Source organism: Tupaia chinensis, unplaced genomic scaffold (genome assembly GCF_000334495.1).
Source record: "Tupaia chinensis unplaced genomic scaffold, TupChi_1.0 Scaffold000303_1, whole genome shotgun sequence".
NCBI lineage: Eukaryota > Metazoa > Chordata > Mammalia > Scandentia > Tupaiidae > Tupaia > Tupaia belangeri.
This window is the reverse complement of record NW_006159793.1, coordinates 1421873-1436288: the sequence shown is the minus strand read 5'-3', so window position 1 is coordinate 1436288 and position 14416 is coordinate 1421873. Positions and strand designations below refer to the sequence as shown.

Here is a 14416-nt window from a genome sequence, read left to right as displayed (position 1 = left end):
AATGAATAAAGTAGTAATTGCTACTAATAGAGCAAAGCAGCACACGGTGCTAAATACTTTACTAATATCTCATTTGTTACTCTCAGCGATATTAGGTGTGATTACTACTAGGGTTTAGAGAAGTTGAGTGCTCAACCCCAAATAAGACAGTGGCTCAAGGGCAGAGCTATACCCGTGATCTGGATCACTGATTTTTGGTCCTAGACTCCTTATATGTACCAGCTGCACTCCTCTGCCTCTAAATTCATTCCATATTCATTCTTATTAGTTAAAAGTCAGAGAACCCAGGACCCAGGTTTAGACATTTAAAAGTAAATTTGCAGTTATTGGAAAAATGAGAGGGAAATCCAGTAGAAACCAGGTCCTCTGACACTCAACAGAATCTAGTTGTTTGCATATGAAAATATATTCAGCTGGGACTGGCAGATGGCATAATGGTTATGTCACTGGACTCCCATGTAGTTGACCATGGTTTGAGTCCTAGATCCTGCGGCTTAAAACTCATGCCGGGCATGTGTGTGTCTGTGCCCAAAATGCCAAGAGGAGAATGGAGAAAGGACTGTGGCATGGCCACCCTCCCTGGGGGGTGATTTCTCACTTTCTGTCTCTCTCTCTCCAGTGAGCATATGCACCCCATAGTAAAACTCTCTCTTAAAAAAAAAAAAAGAGAAAAAAATATATTCAGCCACTAGTTCTCACTATCTCACTATTTCCACTAATCTCCTTTTGAGCAGGGTATATTATTATACAATGGGTTACTACATTTCAACTACAAATAAAAATTACTCATTCATTAGCTATGCTCCATTTCCAGATTAAAGCTGGAAAGAAATTACTTCCCTGTCAGATTTACTCTGTCACTTATGTTTACCCAGCTATTAATCCCAGCTTCCCTAGGATGGCCAAAAAGCAATATCCTCCCTTGGGAAAACACCAAACTGCCACGAGCTACCTCTGCCAGGAGGACAGAAAAAAAAAAAAAAAAAAAAAAAAGCAATGATGATAGCAGTACCAGGTCAAAAAAGAGTACACAAAGGTATTGGCACCAAGGAAAGAGATCAGGCTCTGGGTTCCAACTTTGCCACCAACACACTGAACAGTCTAAACTTGTAGGCCCTGGGTTTCCTCCTCTGTACAATCACATGTTCTTCCTATTTCACAGGTGTATCCCAAATGAAGGGACAAATGAGGAAACATTCACTTAGTAAACTGTAAAAGATTCTACAGATCTGTGAGAAACTGTCATTACTAGGATATCAAACACCTCTGATCTTTTCTCAGACTAGGGCCTGATACACTCGTCATTCCAAACACCCCCCAGAAAGCAGATTAAAAATTCAAGATAGATTAGTTCTATTAGTAAACTATCATGAAAATGGAAACATTCCCCCTACGTGGGTGATTTCTCACCTCCCCTCTCTCAGTCTCTGTCTCTCTCTCTGACGAACACATATGCCCTATGGCAATAATCTAAAAATAAATAAATAAATAAAAATTTTAAAAAAGGATTGTTGAATGAGTCTTGCTTTTATATTCAAGTATATGCTCTCAAAAACAAAACCACTTTAAATAACGAAGATAGAAATTAGTTACAAGTAAGAAGATGAAAAAGATATACCTTGCCAGTAACAATAAAAAATAAAAAACTAGAAATCAGACAAAGTAGATTACAGAGAAAATAATATTACTAGAGGGCTGGCCCCATGGGCTGGTGGTTAAGGGAACCATTTTCCATATGACCAACTGCATGGTTTAAATCCCAGCCCTGGAGGCTTGAAAAACATGCCAGGTGTGTATGCATGCATGCTCAAAATCCTGACAGGACACAGAAATGGAGAAGTACAGCAACATGAAAACATCCTATTGAGGGCTGCTTTCTCCATTTTCCTCCCTCTCACCAGCATGTACTCTCTGGAAAAAAAAAATTTTTTTGCAGGGGAGAGGATTTTGCTATAGGTCACGTGTGCTCTCCAGAAAGACAGAGAGACAGAAAGCAAGAAATCACCCCCCAGGGGGGATGGCTATGCCGCAATCCCTTATCCTCCATTCTCCCCTTGGGATCTTAGGCATGCATGCACATGCACCCGGTGTGAGTTTAAGCCACTGGGTCCAGGACTTGAACCGTGGTCGACTACATGGGAGTCCAGTGACATAGCCATTACATGCTAACTGCTGGTCCCCTGGAAAAATTTTTAAAAAGGAAAACAAAAGCACACACAAGGGGCAGCCATAGTAGCACAAGTGGGCAGGCTCTGCTGTTCAGTGGCTAAGTCTGCAGGGGAGGCTCAGGGTCCATTTTTGAGCCAACCTATGCAGTTTGGGTGTGGTAGCATATACCTGTGGACCTAGCTAACTGGGAGGCTGGGGCAGGAGGACTGTGAAATGACCTTGTGAATACTCTGTCAAGAATTTCTCTCTTGGGGACCAGCAGTTGGCGTAATGGCTATGTCACTGGACTCCCACGTAGTCGACCGCAGTTCACGTCCCGGACCCAGTGTCTTAAAACTCACGCCGGGCATGTGTGCGTATGTGCCCAAGATCCCGAGAGGAGAATGGAGGAGAAGGGATTGTGGCGTGACCATCCCCCCGGGGGGTGATTTCTCGCTTTCTGTCTCTATGTCTCTCTCTGTCTGTCTGGCGAGCGCATGCGCCCTATAGCGAAAATCTCTCAAAAAAAAAAAAAAAATTTCTCTCTTTTCTGCTTGTTCTCTCTAATGGGGGAAAAATGCCACACCTGAATGGCAATATTTATATGATCCCACTTAGACACAAGGAGTACCTAGAAGATGCAAATTCATAGAGACAGAATAGAGATTACTAAGGGCTATGACAATGGGGGCATGGGAGTGTTACTATTTAATGACTACAGAGTTCTGTTGGGGATGATGATGGGGGGGTGTGGAGGAAGGAATATGGTGTGGCTATCCACCCGGGAGGTAATTTCTCACTGTGTCTCTCTCTGGTGAGCACATGTGCCCTAAAGCAAAAACTGAAAACAATAAAAATAAAAAATTGGACTTACAATTAAAAACCTTCTCATAGGGCCAGCCAGTGGTGTGGTGGTTAGGGTGGCTGGATCCCAAATGGCTGACTGCGTGGTTCGAGTCCTATACCCAGTGGCTTGAAACACATGCTGGGTGCATACACATGATGAGTGTCCACAGTCCCAATAGCATGGAGAAATGCAGAGGGGATTACAGCATGGCCATGTCTGATTGGGGGTGCTTTCTCTCTCTTTCTGTGGCAAGTGCACATACACCTTCTGGCAAATCACAAAAAAAAAAGAAAAGAAAAAGAAGAAAAAGAAGAAAAAGAAAGAGGGCTAGCTCTGTAGCCTGGTGGTTAAGGCGAACTAATTCCAAATGGCCAATTGTGTACTGGATTGTCGGGAAAGTCATGACACATTTTTTGCATAGAAAAACACAGAAAAATACAACATGACTTTCCTGTACTCACTAGCAAAAAAAAAAAAAAAAAAAAAAGAAAAAGAAAAAGAAAAGAACCAGAATCCTGATTGTTTTGTAGCTCAGATATCTTAATAAGAAATACCTTCTCTTCTCTGGGCCTTTTTCATCTGTAAAGTAATTAATTAAATCAGTGGCTCCTTAATTTTTCTCAATCATATATGCTCCTGAAATTTAAATAAAAGCCATATAACCTATCCCAGGAAAATGCTCTCTAGGAAAAAAGTCTGTATACAACCTCAGGGGAGTTCACGGATACTGTGGAGCTCTATCTACAGAACTCTCCAGTTAAAAACACATGGAGCATGTGGGACCAGCAGATGGCATTGTGGTTAAGGTGCTAGACTCTGATGTGATCAACCGCGGTTTGAATCCCAGACCCAGTGACTTGAAATTCATGCCTGGCACATGTGTACATCCAGAAGAGAAGGGACTGTGGCATGGCCAGTTGCCTTGGGGGCTGATTTCTCACTTCCCCTCTTACCATCTCTTTCTGTCTTTCCTCTCTGGTAAGTGCACACGCCCTATAGCAAAAACCTTAAAACAAACTAAGAACCACAAGGACTGGAGAATCCCTGACACCTCTGCCAGTCCCAATGTCTCAAGGTTCTAAGAACCGTCAGTTCCCCACATACTAACCAGTTTGATGGAGGTGGGGTTTTCCACAACTGAATAGGCAGGTAGAGGCAACATGATGAACTGCGTGGCTGGGGCCGAGGAGCCACTCTCACTGGAATCCTGCAGGCAATGGAAAGTGACAGCTTCACTGAAACAGCAAAGAACACCTAGGGCCACCCACAACTGGATCAAGACTGGATCAAGCCCAGTAACGGCAATGAGCTTATCCAACTGTGTTTATCAAAAGAAGTGAATCTACAATGATCTCAAAATAAATAGGACTAAAGAAAGAGGAAACTATTAGCATAGGAAGTGTACCATACTCATTTAACAGGTTAGAAAACTGAGATTCTAAGAAACCCAGGACCTCCTCCAAGATTAAAAAAAAAAAAAAAAAAAAAAACTTTTGACTCTATTGAATAGATGTGCCTGGCACCCTATTAATCTACCAGGCCAAGGGTATGCATCATTATCATACACAGCACCAAAGCAAAAAATAAAAAGGATTTAGACCTGGAAGGACGTGCTGTCTTCTGCCGAGGCCATGAGGGCTACGGCATACTGGTCCTCTCAGTCTAAGCATCCCAACCCTCTGAGGATGTCTGCCTAGGGTAATACCGTACAGCAGGTCATATGCTAGGCATGGTGGCAGCTCCCCCACTCCCAGAGGACCAAGTGTGGAATCACTGAAACAACTGCTTTCCTTCAACTGAGCATGAACCTTAGGCCACTGCAAAGAGACCTGCCTCTTCTTTCTCAGCAATCAGTCCCCTCAACCTGGCCACAAAGAGAACTTCTTCCTACCCTACCTGTGCCCAGGAAGACCTTTTGAACATTCTCATATCCAGTTCACAGTACACTGTGCTTGCTGAAACAGTGTTCAGGGAACAAAAAATCCTGACTGATATCAACAGCCTGGCAGACCCTGACTGAATCATAGGCAGCCCAAATACCAATTCTAGCTCACCTGCCAATGTACCTCACATACCATCTTGTGTGAAGAAATTTCTGGCTAAGCTGGGCAAAGAGGAGTGGGTAGGAGTTGATAAGAAACTGAAGAAAACTGGGAACCAGCAGTTAGCGTAATGGCTATGTTGCTGGACTCCCACGTAGTCGACTGCGGTTTGTGTCCCGGACCCGGTGGCTTAAAACTCACGCCGGGCGCGTGTGCGTGCGTGCCCAAGATCCCGAGAGGAGAATGGAGAAGGGATTGCGGCGTGACCATCCCCCCTGGGGGGTGATTTCTTGCTTTCTGTCTCTATGTCTCTGTCTGTCTGGCGAGCGCACGCGCCCTACAGTGAAAATCTCTCCAAAAAAAAAAAAAAAGAAACTGAAGAAAACTTTGGAGCAAGCCCAGGGACAGGAAACACTACAGAGAACCGCAGTCCCAAGAAGTGCCCTACGACCACTGCTCCAGAATCACACGACATGGTACCCACTCAGCAACTCCATAAAACAAAAGACATCAGTACCAAAGCCACTTACCCTCATGACTGTTACCACTGACACACTCTCCCCGACGTGGGGGTGGGACACAGCCAGGCTTCCAGTGGGAAGGTCCGGGGAGCCGTTCACTAAAGTCTCTTCAATTACCAGGCTTGTCGGGTAAGGTTGGTGGCTCTCCCCTACTTCCAGGGACGCCTCCTCTAGGAGCACATCCTGGCTGAGGATCTCTGAGGTGGCGATCTCCTGCACAGCACCTGGCTGGGCAAGGGCTCCTACCTCCTCAGCCAGGGCGTCCACAGCCAGGCACTGCTCTGCCACGCCTGCATGGCTGGGCACTGTCTCCGGGGCAGTGCTGGACACAAGAGGAGGGCCTTTCGAGGACATCTGGTTCTGAGCCACACATAGTTCCAGCTGAGGGCAGCTCCGGTCCTCCTGTAGGCTGCTCTTGGGGATGATGATGTAATCTGAGCGGGGGAGGATCTTGCGGAAACCTGGGATGTCCGGAACCACAGCAGTCAGTGCAGAGAGCTTAGAGTTCTGAGGAAGCAGCGGCCAAGAGGTGGGAGAGAAGCAAAAATGAATGGACTAAGACAATGTGGATATACGTTTATGACCTCATTGGTTTTCTGCAAATGAGACCCAAAAAACTCAACTCTATGGACCTAGCTCGACAGGGTCAGCTTCTCTTAAAAGCACTGTCATTTTCATTTGAATCTCATGTTAGCCAACGCAGCTTACTCCTCAATCACACAAAAAGCAGTGAACAAGGACCGAACTCTGCAAAGGGCCCTGATCTTGGCATCTGAAACTGTGACCTGAATCCCAGGTCTGGCATAGTCTTAACTAAACCCCTTCCCTGCTTCAGGCTTCAGCTGCCCTATGGGTAAAAGGGTGCTGCATCTGAAAACTTAAGGGTTCCCTTTGAACTTTGATACAGTAAGATTCTACAGTAGCATAAGATTTAAACACCAGAATGCACAATACCTAATAAAAACCCAAAACACACAAAATACAAGTCAAAGGCCAAGCTGGAACTTAAGGCAGCAGGTAAGGACTCTGACTTCGTTGGTACACGTAGAGTTACAAAGAGGATAAACAGATCATGGAGCTAAGAAGGCTTCATGAGAAAACGTGTATGCAGAAGGGGTATCTGATGGTCCTGAATGTATTAAGAAAAAAAATACATTAAAAAAAAAGTACATATATATGGTACTGGCCCCATGGCTTAGTGGTTCAGGGAAATGGATACCTTGAGGTTCAAATCTTGGCCCCTGCGGCTTACAAAAACATGCTGGGTGTGTGCATGCCCAGAATATAAACAGGATGGAGAAGCAGAGAAAGGACTACAGTGTGACTACACCCATTCACTGTCTGCTAAGTACATGTACTCTCTGGTAATTAAAAAAAAATATGAACACTGATCTATTATGGCATCTTAAGGTTTTGAAAATGTCTGCAAATCCATTATCTGATTTTACCATATAAACACTATAAAGTTATATACTATTATTATCCTCTTTTAAACTGGGGAAATTGAGGCCAAAATTCAAGAACGTAAACTTCCCCCAAACACAAAATTAGTAAGCGGTAAAACTCCAAGCGAGGTCCCCTAAGGACCCAGAAGACCAGATGCTAGAAGCACAACCCTATATGGCTATTATTTTTTCAATTTAAATTGCAAGTATTCTAATAAGGAAAATAGAAAAATTCAAAGTGAAAAGTGAAATCAAAGGGGACAAAAAAACGACTTCAGGAACATCTTTTAAAAGGAATGCCAAAGTCAAACTACAATAGTATCAAAAGCAAGAAGCTGTAAAACTACTTAAGGCAAAGAAAATACTGAGAGATGAAAAGTTTAAAGCACTCAGATGAGGCATGAAAGCAGACAGTCCAAATCCTTTACGGAGCTGTTACTGGGAGGTGTGGGGACCTGACACTGTCTGAAGTCACCCTTTGAAGCTGATAGGCTGGCAGACTAAAGCCATATGGTGATAAATACACAAAATGGTCTGGACTAGATAAATTCAAGCATGAACAAACCAGGATGGCCCAGGTGGCATTCATTTTACAAACTGGAAAGAATAACACCAGAACCATGGCCTTGCACTTGGCAGACCTGAGGGCGGTGGAGGGGACAGACTGCCACAGGCTCTCACGGCCTCCCACGGTATTCAAGCAGGAGGGTCTCACCTTCATACCAGGCAACCTGGGAGGGTAAACACAAAGCTTCACCCCGGATGCTCAGAAAATGCCATCTTTCCTTACTATATGGTCAGTGGATATTGCGTGTACTACAGAGTGGTATTTTTGAGAGATTTTCACTGTAGGGCGCGTGTGCTTGTCAGACAGACAGAGAGAGACACAGAGACAGAAAGCGAGAAATCACCCCCCAGGGGGGATGGTCACGCCGCAATCCCTTCTCCTCCATTCTCCTCTCGGGATCTTGGGCACGCACGCACATGCACCCGGCGTGAGTTTTTTAAGCCACCGGGTCCGGGACATGAACCGCGGTCGACTACGTGGGAGTCCAGCGACATAGCCATTACGCTAACTGCTGGTTCCCCAGAGTGGTTTTTATTGACCAAGTCAGTATGCGGTGGAGATGGTGGGAAACATAAAGAATTCTTATGATTTATTTTAATTTTTAAAAACTCTTGATATCAACTTACCTAGTGCTAAAAATTAAACCACTCCAGAATTACGTAAAATTTTCTTTATCATGGACAAAAAGATTGCTGATGTTATCATGGGAAAAAAGGAATAGATTCCACCTTCCCTCTCCCTGACAGGGATCACCTCCCAGATTTACCGTTATAAACAAATCACGTTGAGGAGGAAATAGAGTGGTGTCTGCAAGACGGCAAGTAAAACAAGCCTCTTTCAGGGAGAAGAATGCCAGGCCAATAAGGACAAAATAATCCAAATGGCAGTGGCAGATGGGCTCCCACAAGAGAAAATGCAGCCTGTTCTGCATTATCGTTCTTGCGGTTCCTAAGGAAGCTTTAGTCTACATTAGCAAAAAGTTAAAGACAACTGTTTCAATTTTAAAAGGAAGTTAAGGTTAAAAGGTATCAGCTTGTAATAGCAAAGTTACTTTTCCTGTAAGCATTTCAGTTAAAAAAAAAGTTTTAAATAGTTGTCAGTGTATGTTGTTATTGTGAACTAGAAATAACAAAACTGCTGACAGATATAAAACTAAATGCTTCTGGGCTAGTTCTTTCATTCAAGTACCAAAGCCTAAACCTCCTCCATCATCTCTGGCTTTAACACTGAATCTTTGTGTCTACTGCTGTTACCACCAGTGGTAACAAAAGAATGTAATATTACACAATGCAGCTGTTCCTACCTCTAAATATGCAAGCCCAATTCTTGGATATAACTGATAATACAAAATAAATACATTACACTGGGGCCAGCAGGTGGTGTGGTGACTAAGGGCACTCACTGGACTCCCCACATGGCTGACCGCAGTTCAAGTCCTAGACCTGGCGACTTGCTTTCTCACTTTCTCTCTCTTCTGTCCCTCTCTGGGCAAATTTAAAGAAAAATAAAATAAAGTTAAATAATTCTTTAAAATAACACATTACACTTAACTTGTAGTACAAAAACTCATGGTATAGGAGAAATATTCATATAAATTACTGTATTATAAGAAAATATAACTACTCATGAGGCTGGGGGGCTTCCAAGTTATGTTAAAATTCCAAAAAGGAACCTAAGACTCACTGCTAAGAACTCATAAAATGTACTGCTGCAATCAAAAAGGACAGAAGAGTGCAGCACACCATCAAGGAAGAAATAGCACCACCTCAATTAAGGTAAGGTGAGAAGTTTTCCTAGGAAAAGAAAACAGGAAAATGGGAGGGGGGGAAGCTCCCTAAGGCCTTCATCATGCACCAATGGAGAAATGAGGTGGAAAGAATTACTTACAGGATCCAAACCTTCTTTCTCTAGTTTTGCCTTCTCCAAGTAGTAACTCCTCTCAGCCACACTGAGGAGCCTCCAACTCTCACTAATCTTCTTATTGATCTCGGACTGAGGGAGGTGAGGGAGCTCCTGCTGCACTTTCAGGTAGATGTCGTAGTAGTATAGAAGGTAGGCAGACCTGAGGAAGCAATGACATCTTAGTAAACCACTAAGTATTACAATGGCAGGATTTGGTAGCCAAGAGGGTTGATACCAAACCCAGCTTCTCATTTCAAGCCATTTATCTAAACAAGGACAAAGTCAAGCAAAGAAACATTTAAATAACACCCCCCACCATGGTGTTTGGAGGCAGCCAAAATGAATAGTAAAGAAATCTGCGTGACAAACTCTCATATCGCTGGCCCCAGTTTGAGTCCCAGACCTGGCAGCTTACTTTCTCTCTCTCCCCCCCTCCCTCTCTCTCTCTGTTGAGTGCACATGCTCTGGAGCAAATGAAAAAGTGATAACAATAATAAATAAAATTAAATAAGTAATTCTTAAAAAAAAAAAAAAGAAACAAACAAAGAAAGAAGTCTGCATGGCTGTTCTCCCTTCAGAAACCTGGAAGTGAAGGCTCCTGGGTTGATCTTCCTACTGACTACTTTTCCTGCGGTAATGGTTAGGTTTAAAACCCGAATCACAGCCAGCCCCATAATACCATGGTTAAGCACTGTGCACAGGCAGACAGATCCCACATGGCCAACACAACTGCAATCTGGGCACATGTGCAAGCACACCCAAAATCCCCAAAGGAAGGCAAGATAGAGAAGAGATCACAGCATGACTCTTCTCCACAGAGGGTGCTTTTCCTTTTCTCTTTTTCTTTGTAGCAAGTACACATATCCTACAGTGAAAAAAAAAAGTACTTATGAACACACACGTAACCTCATAGCACAATGTTAAGCACTATGCATTGGGAGCCAGATCTCACACAGTCAACCATGGTTGAAATTCAAGGCTGGAAGTTTGAAAAACACTATAGGCATGTGTGCATACATACCCCAAATCCTGATGGGATGGAGAAAGAGGGAAAAGGACTGTGACATGACTACACCCCATCGGGTGGTACTCTCTCTCTCTCTGGCAAACACACGCACCTTCTGGCAATTTTATGTATATACATTATGCGTATGTGTGTATGTATGTATGTGTGTGTACATATACACACACACACGCACTTATATAAATATGTATAAATGTAAACTTATTCAAGAAGCATACAGGGGTCCTGTCGTTCCATTCCTAGGGAACAGGTAGGGGCTGATTACCCATCTCATTCCACATACACTCTCACTTCTCTAACAGCCTTGGGTCATCTAACTAGTCAACAGCACCTACCCAGAACTGGCAGAGGAAAACAAGTAGAATTATCAAAGAGACGCAATGCTGGTAGCCTCAGTAAGAAGCTTGGAGTGTTTGTGAACAGAGAGACTAGGGCAACTGGATATTCTCTACAGTACTTTGGTACTATTCATAGTTCTGTGATTTTATTATTACCGTGTTTTAAATACTTAAATAGCAATGGTAAAATATTTAATGTACAGACCAGCAGTTGGCTTAACAGCTATGTAGCTAGACTCCCATGTAGTCGACCGTAGTTCGAGTACCAGACCTGGTGGCTTAAACTCACACTGGGCACATGCACGTGTATGCATGCCCAAGATCCCAAGAGGAGGATGGAGGAGAAAGGATTGTGGTGTGGCCATCCCCCCGGTGGGTGATTTCTCGCTTTGTCTCTCTGTCTGCCTCTGTCTTTTTGGCAAGTGTGCCCTAAAGCAAAAACCCCAAAAAAAAAAAAAAAAAAAAGGCAAAATACTTAATGTAGTTCTTTCATATATATTAGGTTTCGGAAAAGTCAGTGACATATTTCTCTCTGTTTTTCTATGCAAAAATGCATCGTGACTTTCCAGATGACTCAATAGTAGCTACCATGTGGAGTCCAATTTCCTTCAATAACCTGGAAACATAAGCACAGTCTGGCCAGGAATGGCAAAGTCTGGCATTAAGTCCAGTCACTTCCTACACCCTTCTCCCGCTCCCCCAACCACCACTCGTCCTGAAACTTCAACAATTGCATTCTTTCTCAATGAACCTTAAAGCCTCCTTCTGCACAGCTGTCCAAGTAGATTTGTTTATAAATGCCAGTAGCAACTGAAATGTGACTAACCTGGGTTTCTTGGCCTTTTCTCCATGTATTTTATACTTTTTCTTCTTCTTGGGTGGCCCAGGAGAGGTATAACAGTAGGCTTCCTCAATTTCCTCCATCACGACAGTTACCTCAGTACCATCATATGATGCATCCATGGCTAAAAGAGAGGAAAGTCAAATACAAAGTTTGAAGAATCTACCCTAAAAGAGGCAGCAGGCTCTTAATCAAATAATCCCTTACCTCTGCAAGGTCCTTACTTGAGACACTTCCCAAACTCAACAGTTCCTGAGAAGCACCTGCTTTGTTAAGCATACAGACGGCAGGGCTCCACATCAGCCCTTCTAAACCAGAATTTCTAGAAGGCATGGAAATCGACAAGCTTTTAACAAATATCTCGGGTCATTCCTATGACCAGGCAAACTGAGGCAATGGCTTAGATAGCATTTTCACTTATATTCACCGATGAGAGAGAGTAATTCTTCAACACAATGATTTATTAACACCACATTACAAGAATCCTACATTACAAGGATTCTACTTTGGAAATGGGCCAAGAGTCAGAAGTCTTAGTCCCTCCCTCATGACTTTCTTTTGAGAGACTTTTTTTTTTTTTTTTGGCTATAGGGTATGTGTGTTCACCAGAGAGAGAGAAAGTGAGAAATCACCCCCTGGGGGACCAGCAGTTAGCATAATGGCTATGTCGCTGAACTCCCTGTAGTCGACCGCAGTTCAAGTCCCTAGACCCGGCGGCTTAAACTCACGCAGGTGCGTGTGCGTGCGTGCCCAAGATCCCGAGAGGAGAATGGAGAAGGGATTGCTGCGTGACCAACCCCAGGGGGTGATTTCTCACCTTCTGTTTCTCTCTTTCTGGTGAGCGCACGTGCCCTAGAGCAAAAACCTCTCCCCAAAAAAAGAAAAGAAAAGAAATCATCCCCTGGGAAGGATGGCCACGTTGCAATCCCTACCTGGGATTTTGGGCACACCTGCATATGCACCTGGAGTAAGTTTCAAGTTGCCAGTTCAGGACTCGAACCACAGTAGACCATGTGGGAGTCCAGCGCCTTAACCTCTACACCTCCTGCAGGCCCCAGCCCTCAAGACTTTAATAAGGAAAGGGTCTCTTTGAGTCATTCATTCATTCAGACATGCAGCAGCTGCCTATGTGTACGAGCCTTCTTTACACCCCTATCAGCAGCTTTGGCTGCTTTAGGTCCAGTTCTCCCTCTCTGACATGTATAGAGAGGTCTCACCCAGCATCCCAGGCTCATGGTATAAGATTCAAGAGATGTGAAAGAAAACTCCATCTGAGTGCAGTCACCTGCTGTACAAATGAAAGACTGAGATGCTTAACAATCTGCCTGAAGCCATCAGACCCAAACAGGGACCTAAAGGAGTTTTTCTATTTTAAAAAGCAAAACTAAAACCAAAAATCCACTGTCTGGGCCGTCTTTCATTATGCTACACTATCCATTTCTACTGGCAACCTTCCTAAGCCAACACTGTTCAATACTCCATGATGACGGAACTGTTCTATGTCTGTGCAGTCCAATATAGCAGCCACCAGCCACATCCAGCTACTGAGCACTAGACATGCAGCCGAGTAACTAAATTAATTTCGTTTTATCAATTAATTGAAGTATCCACATATGGCTAGTGGCTGTGATATTGGGCAGCACAGTAATCTGACAGACTGACATTCACCCTCTGGCACTGGCCAAACAGAGAATCTAACAACAGCTTTTACGTCTAAAAGAAGGCAGGCATAAAAAAGTAAAATGGATGACTAGCTCAAGGATAGCTAGTTTATTTGTTGCCAAGTTGTATATTGGGGTTTCACTGTGAGACTCGATCCTTAGAGAAAGATTCCCAGAAACCATTTGAATTTTATAAGGGAGATAACGTAGTAGCTCCTAAAAAATCTATCAGAGGAAATTCAGGATTCTGGGAAGGAGTAGTGGTAGTAAACTCAGCCCTGACATGTGTGGTACAAAAGCCACTCACGTCTCATTTAGACCTCATTTTATGAATGGTGAGCTGTTCAACAAAGGATGATGGCAAAGGAGCCCTGCACACTGGGTCAGGAGGCTTGGATCTCAAATCTAAACTCCAACCACATGCTCTCAGACAAGACTATTCCACACCCCCCACTGCAGCTGTTTCTACTGGGAGATACGGATGACCAACTTAGTGGCTCCTACTTGGGAGGCAAGAATCCTTGGGACACGGTTGTGAAAGCTAAAGACTCTCCCCTATAATTTCATTTTTCTTTCTTTATTTTTAGAGAGTTTTTTTGCTATAGGGCATATGTGCTCACCGGAGAGACAGAGACAGAGAGAGAGAGAGAGAGAGAGACAGACAGGAAGAAATCATCCCCCAGGGGAATGGCTGTGCCACAACCCCTTCTCCATTCTCCTCTTGGGATTTTGGGCACGCATGCACACATATGAGTTTTAAGCCCACTGGGTCTAGGACTCGAACGACGGTCAATTACTGCGAGTACAGCAACATAATCATTACGCCATTTGCTCGTCCCATCCCCTACTTTAAAGACGTACTCCAGATTAAGAACATATTACTCCTAAGATTTTTTAGTTCTGTATCAACTCTAGATTACTTCTCTCCTCATTTAAAAAACAAACAAACAAACAAACAAACAAAAAAAAACAGGCATAGTGATGTGACTGTAAGCAACAGAATCCAGAGACAGCAAGACTCCATCTAAAAAAAAGACAAACATAAAAGCAAAAAAAAAAAAAAAAAAAAATATTCTGTC

At 43.6% G+C, this 14416-nt stretch overlaps 1 protein-coding gene across 3 annotated transcripts in view; it reads right to left on the bottom strand.

Moving 5' to 3' along the window:
- The window catches only part of HMGXB3 (HMG-box containing 3), a 51904-nt gene that overhangs the window by 35577 nt on the left and 1911 nt on the right, over positions 1–14416 (bottom strand). For all 3 annotated transcript variants that reach the window (XM_006150883.3, XM_027772814.1, XM_014588742.2), the window contains 4 exons: positions 11662–11800; positions 9459–9633; positions 5568–6065; positions 4104–4202 (listed from right to left, as the gene is read on the bottom strand). In XM_006150883.3, the coding sequence (XP_006150945.2) occupies positions 4104–4202; positions 5568–6065; positions 9459–9633; positions 11662–11798 (909 nt within the window). In that variant the 5' untranslated portion in view covers positions 11799–11800. The remainder of the gene's footprint in view (positions 1–4103; positions 4203–5567; positions 6066–9458; positions 9634–11661; positions 11801–14416) is intronic.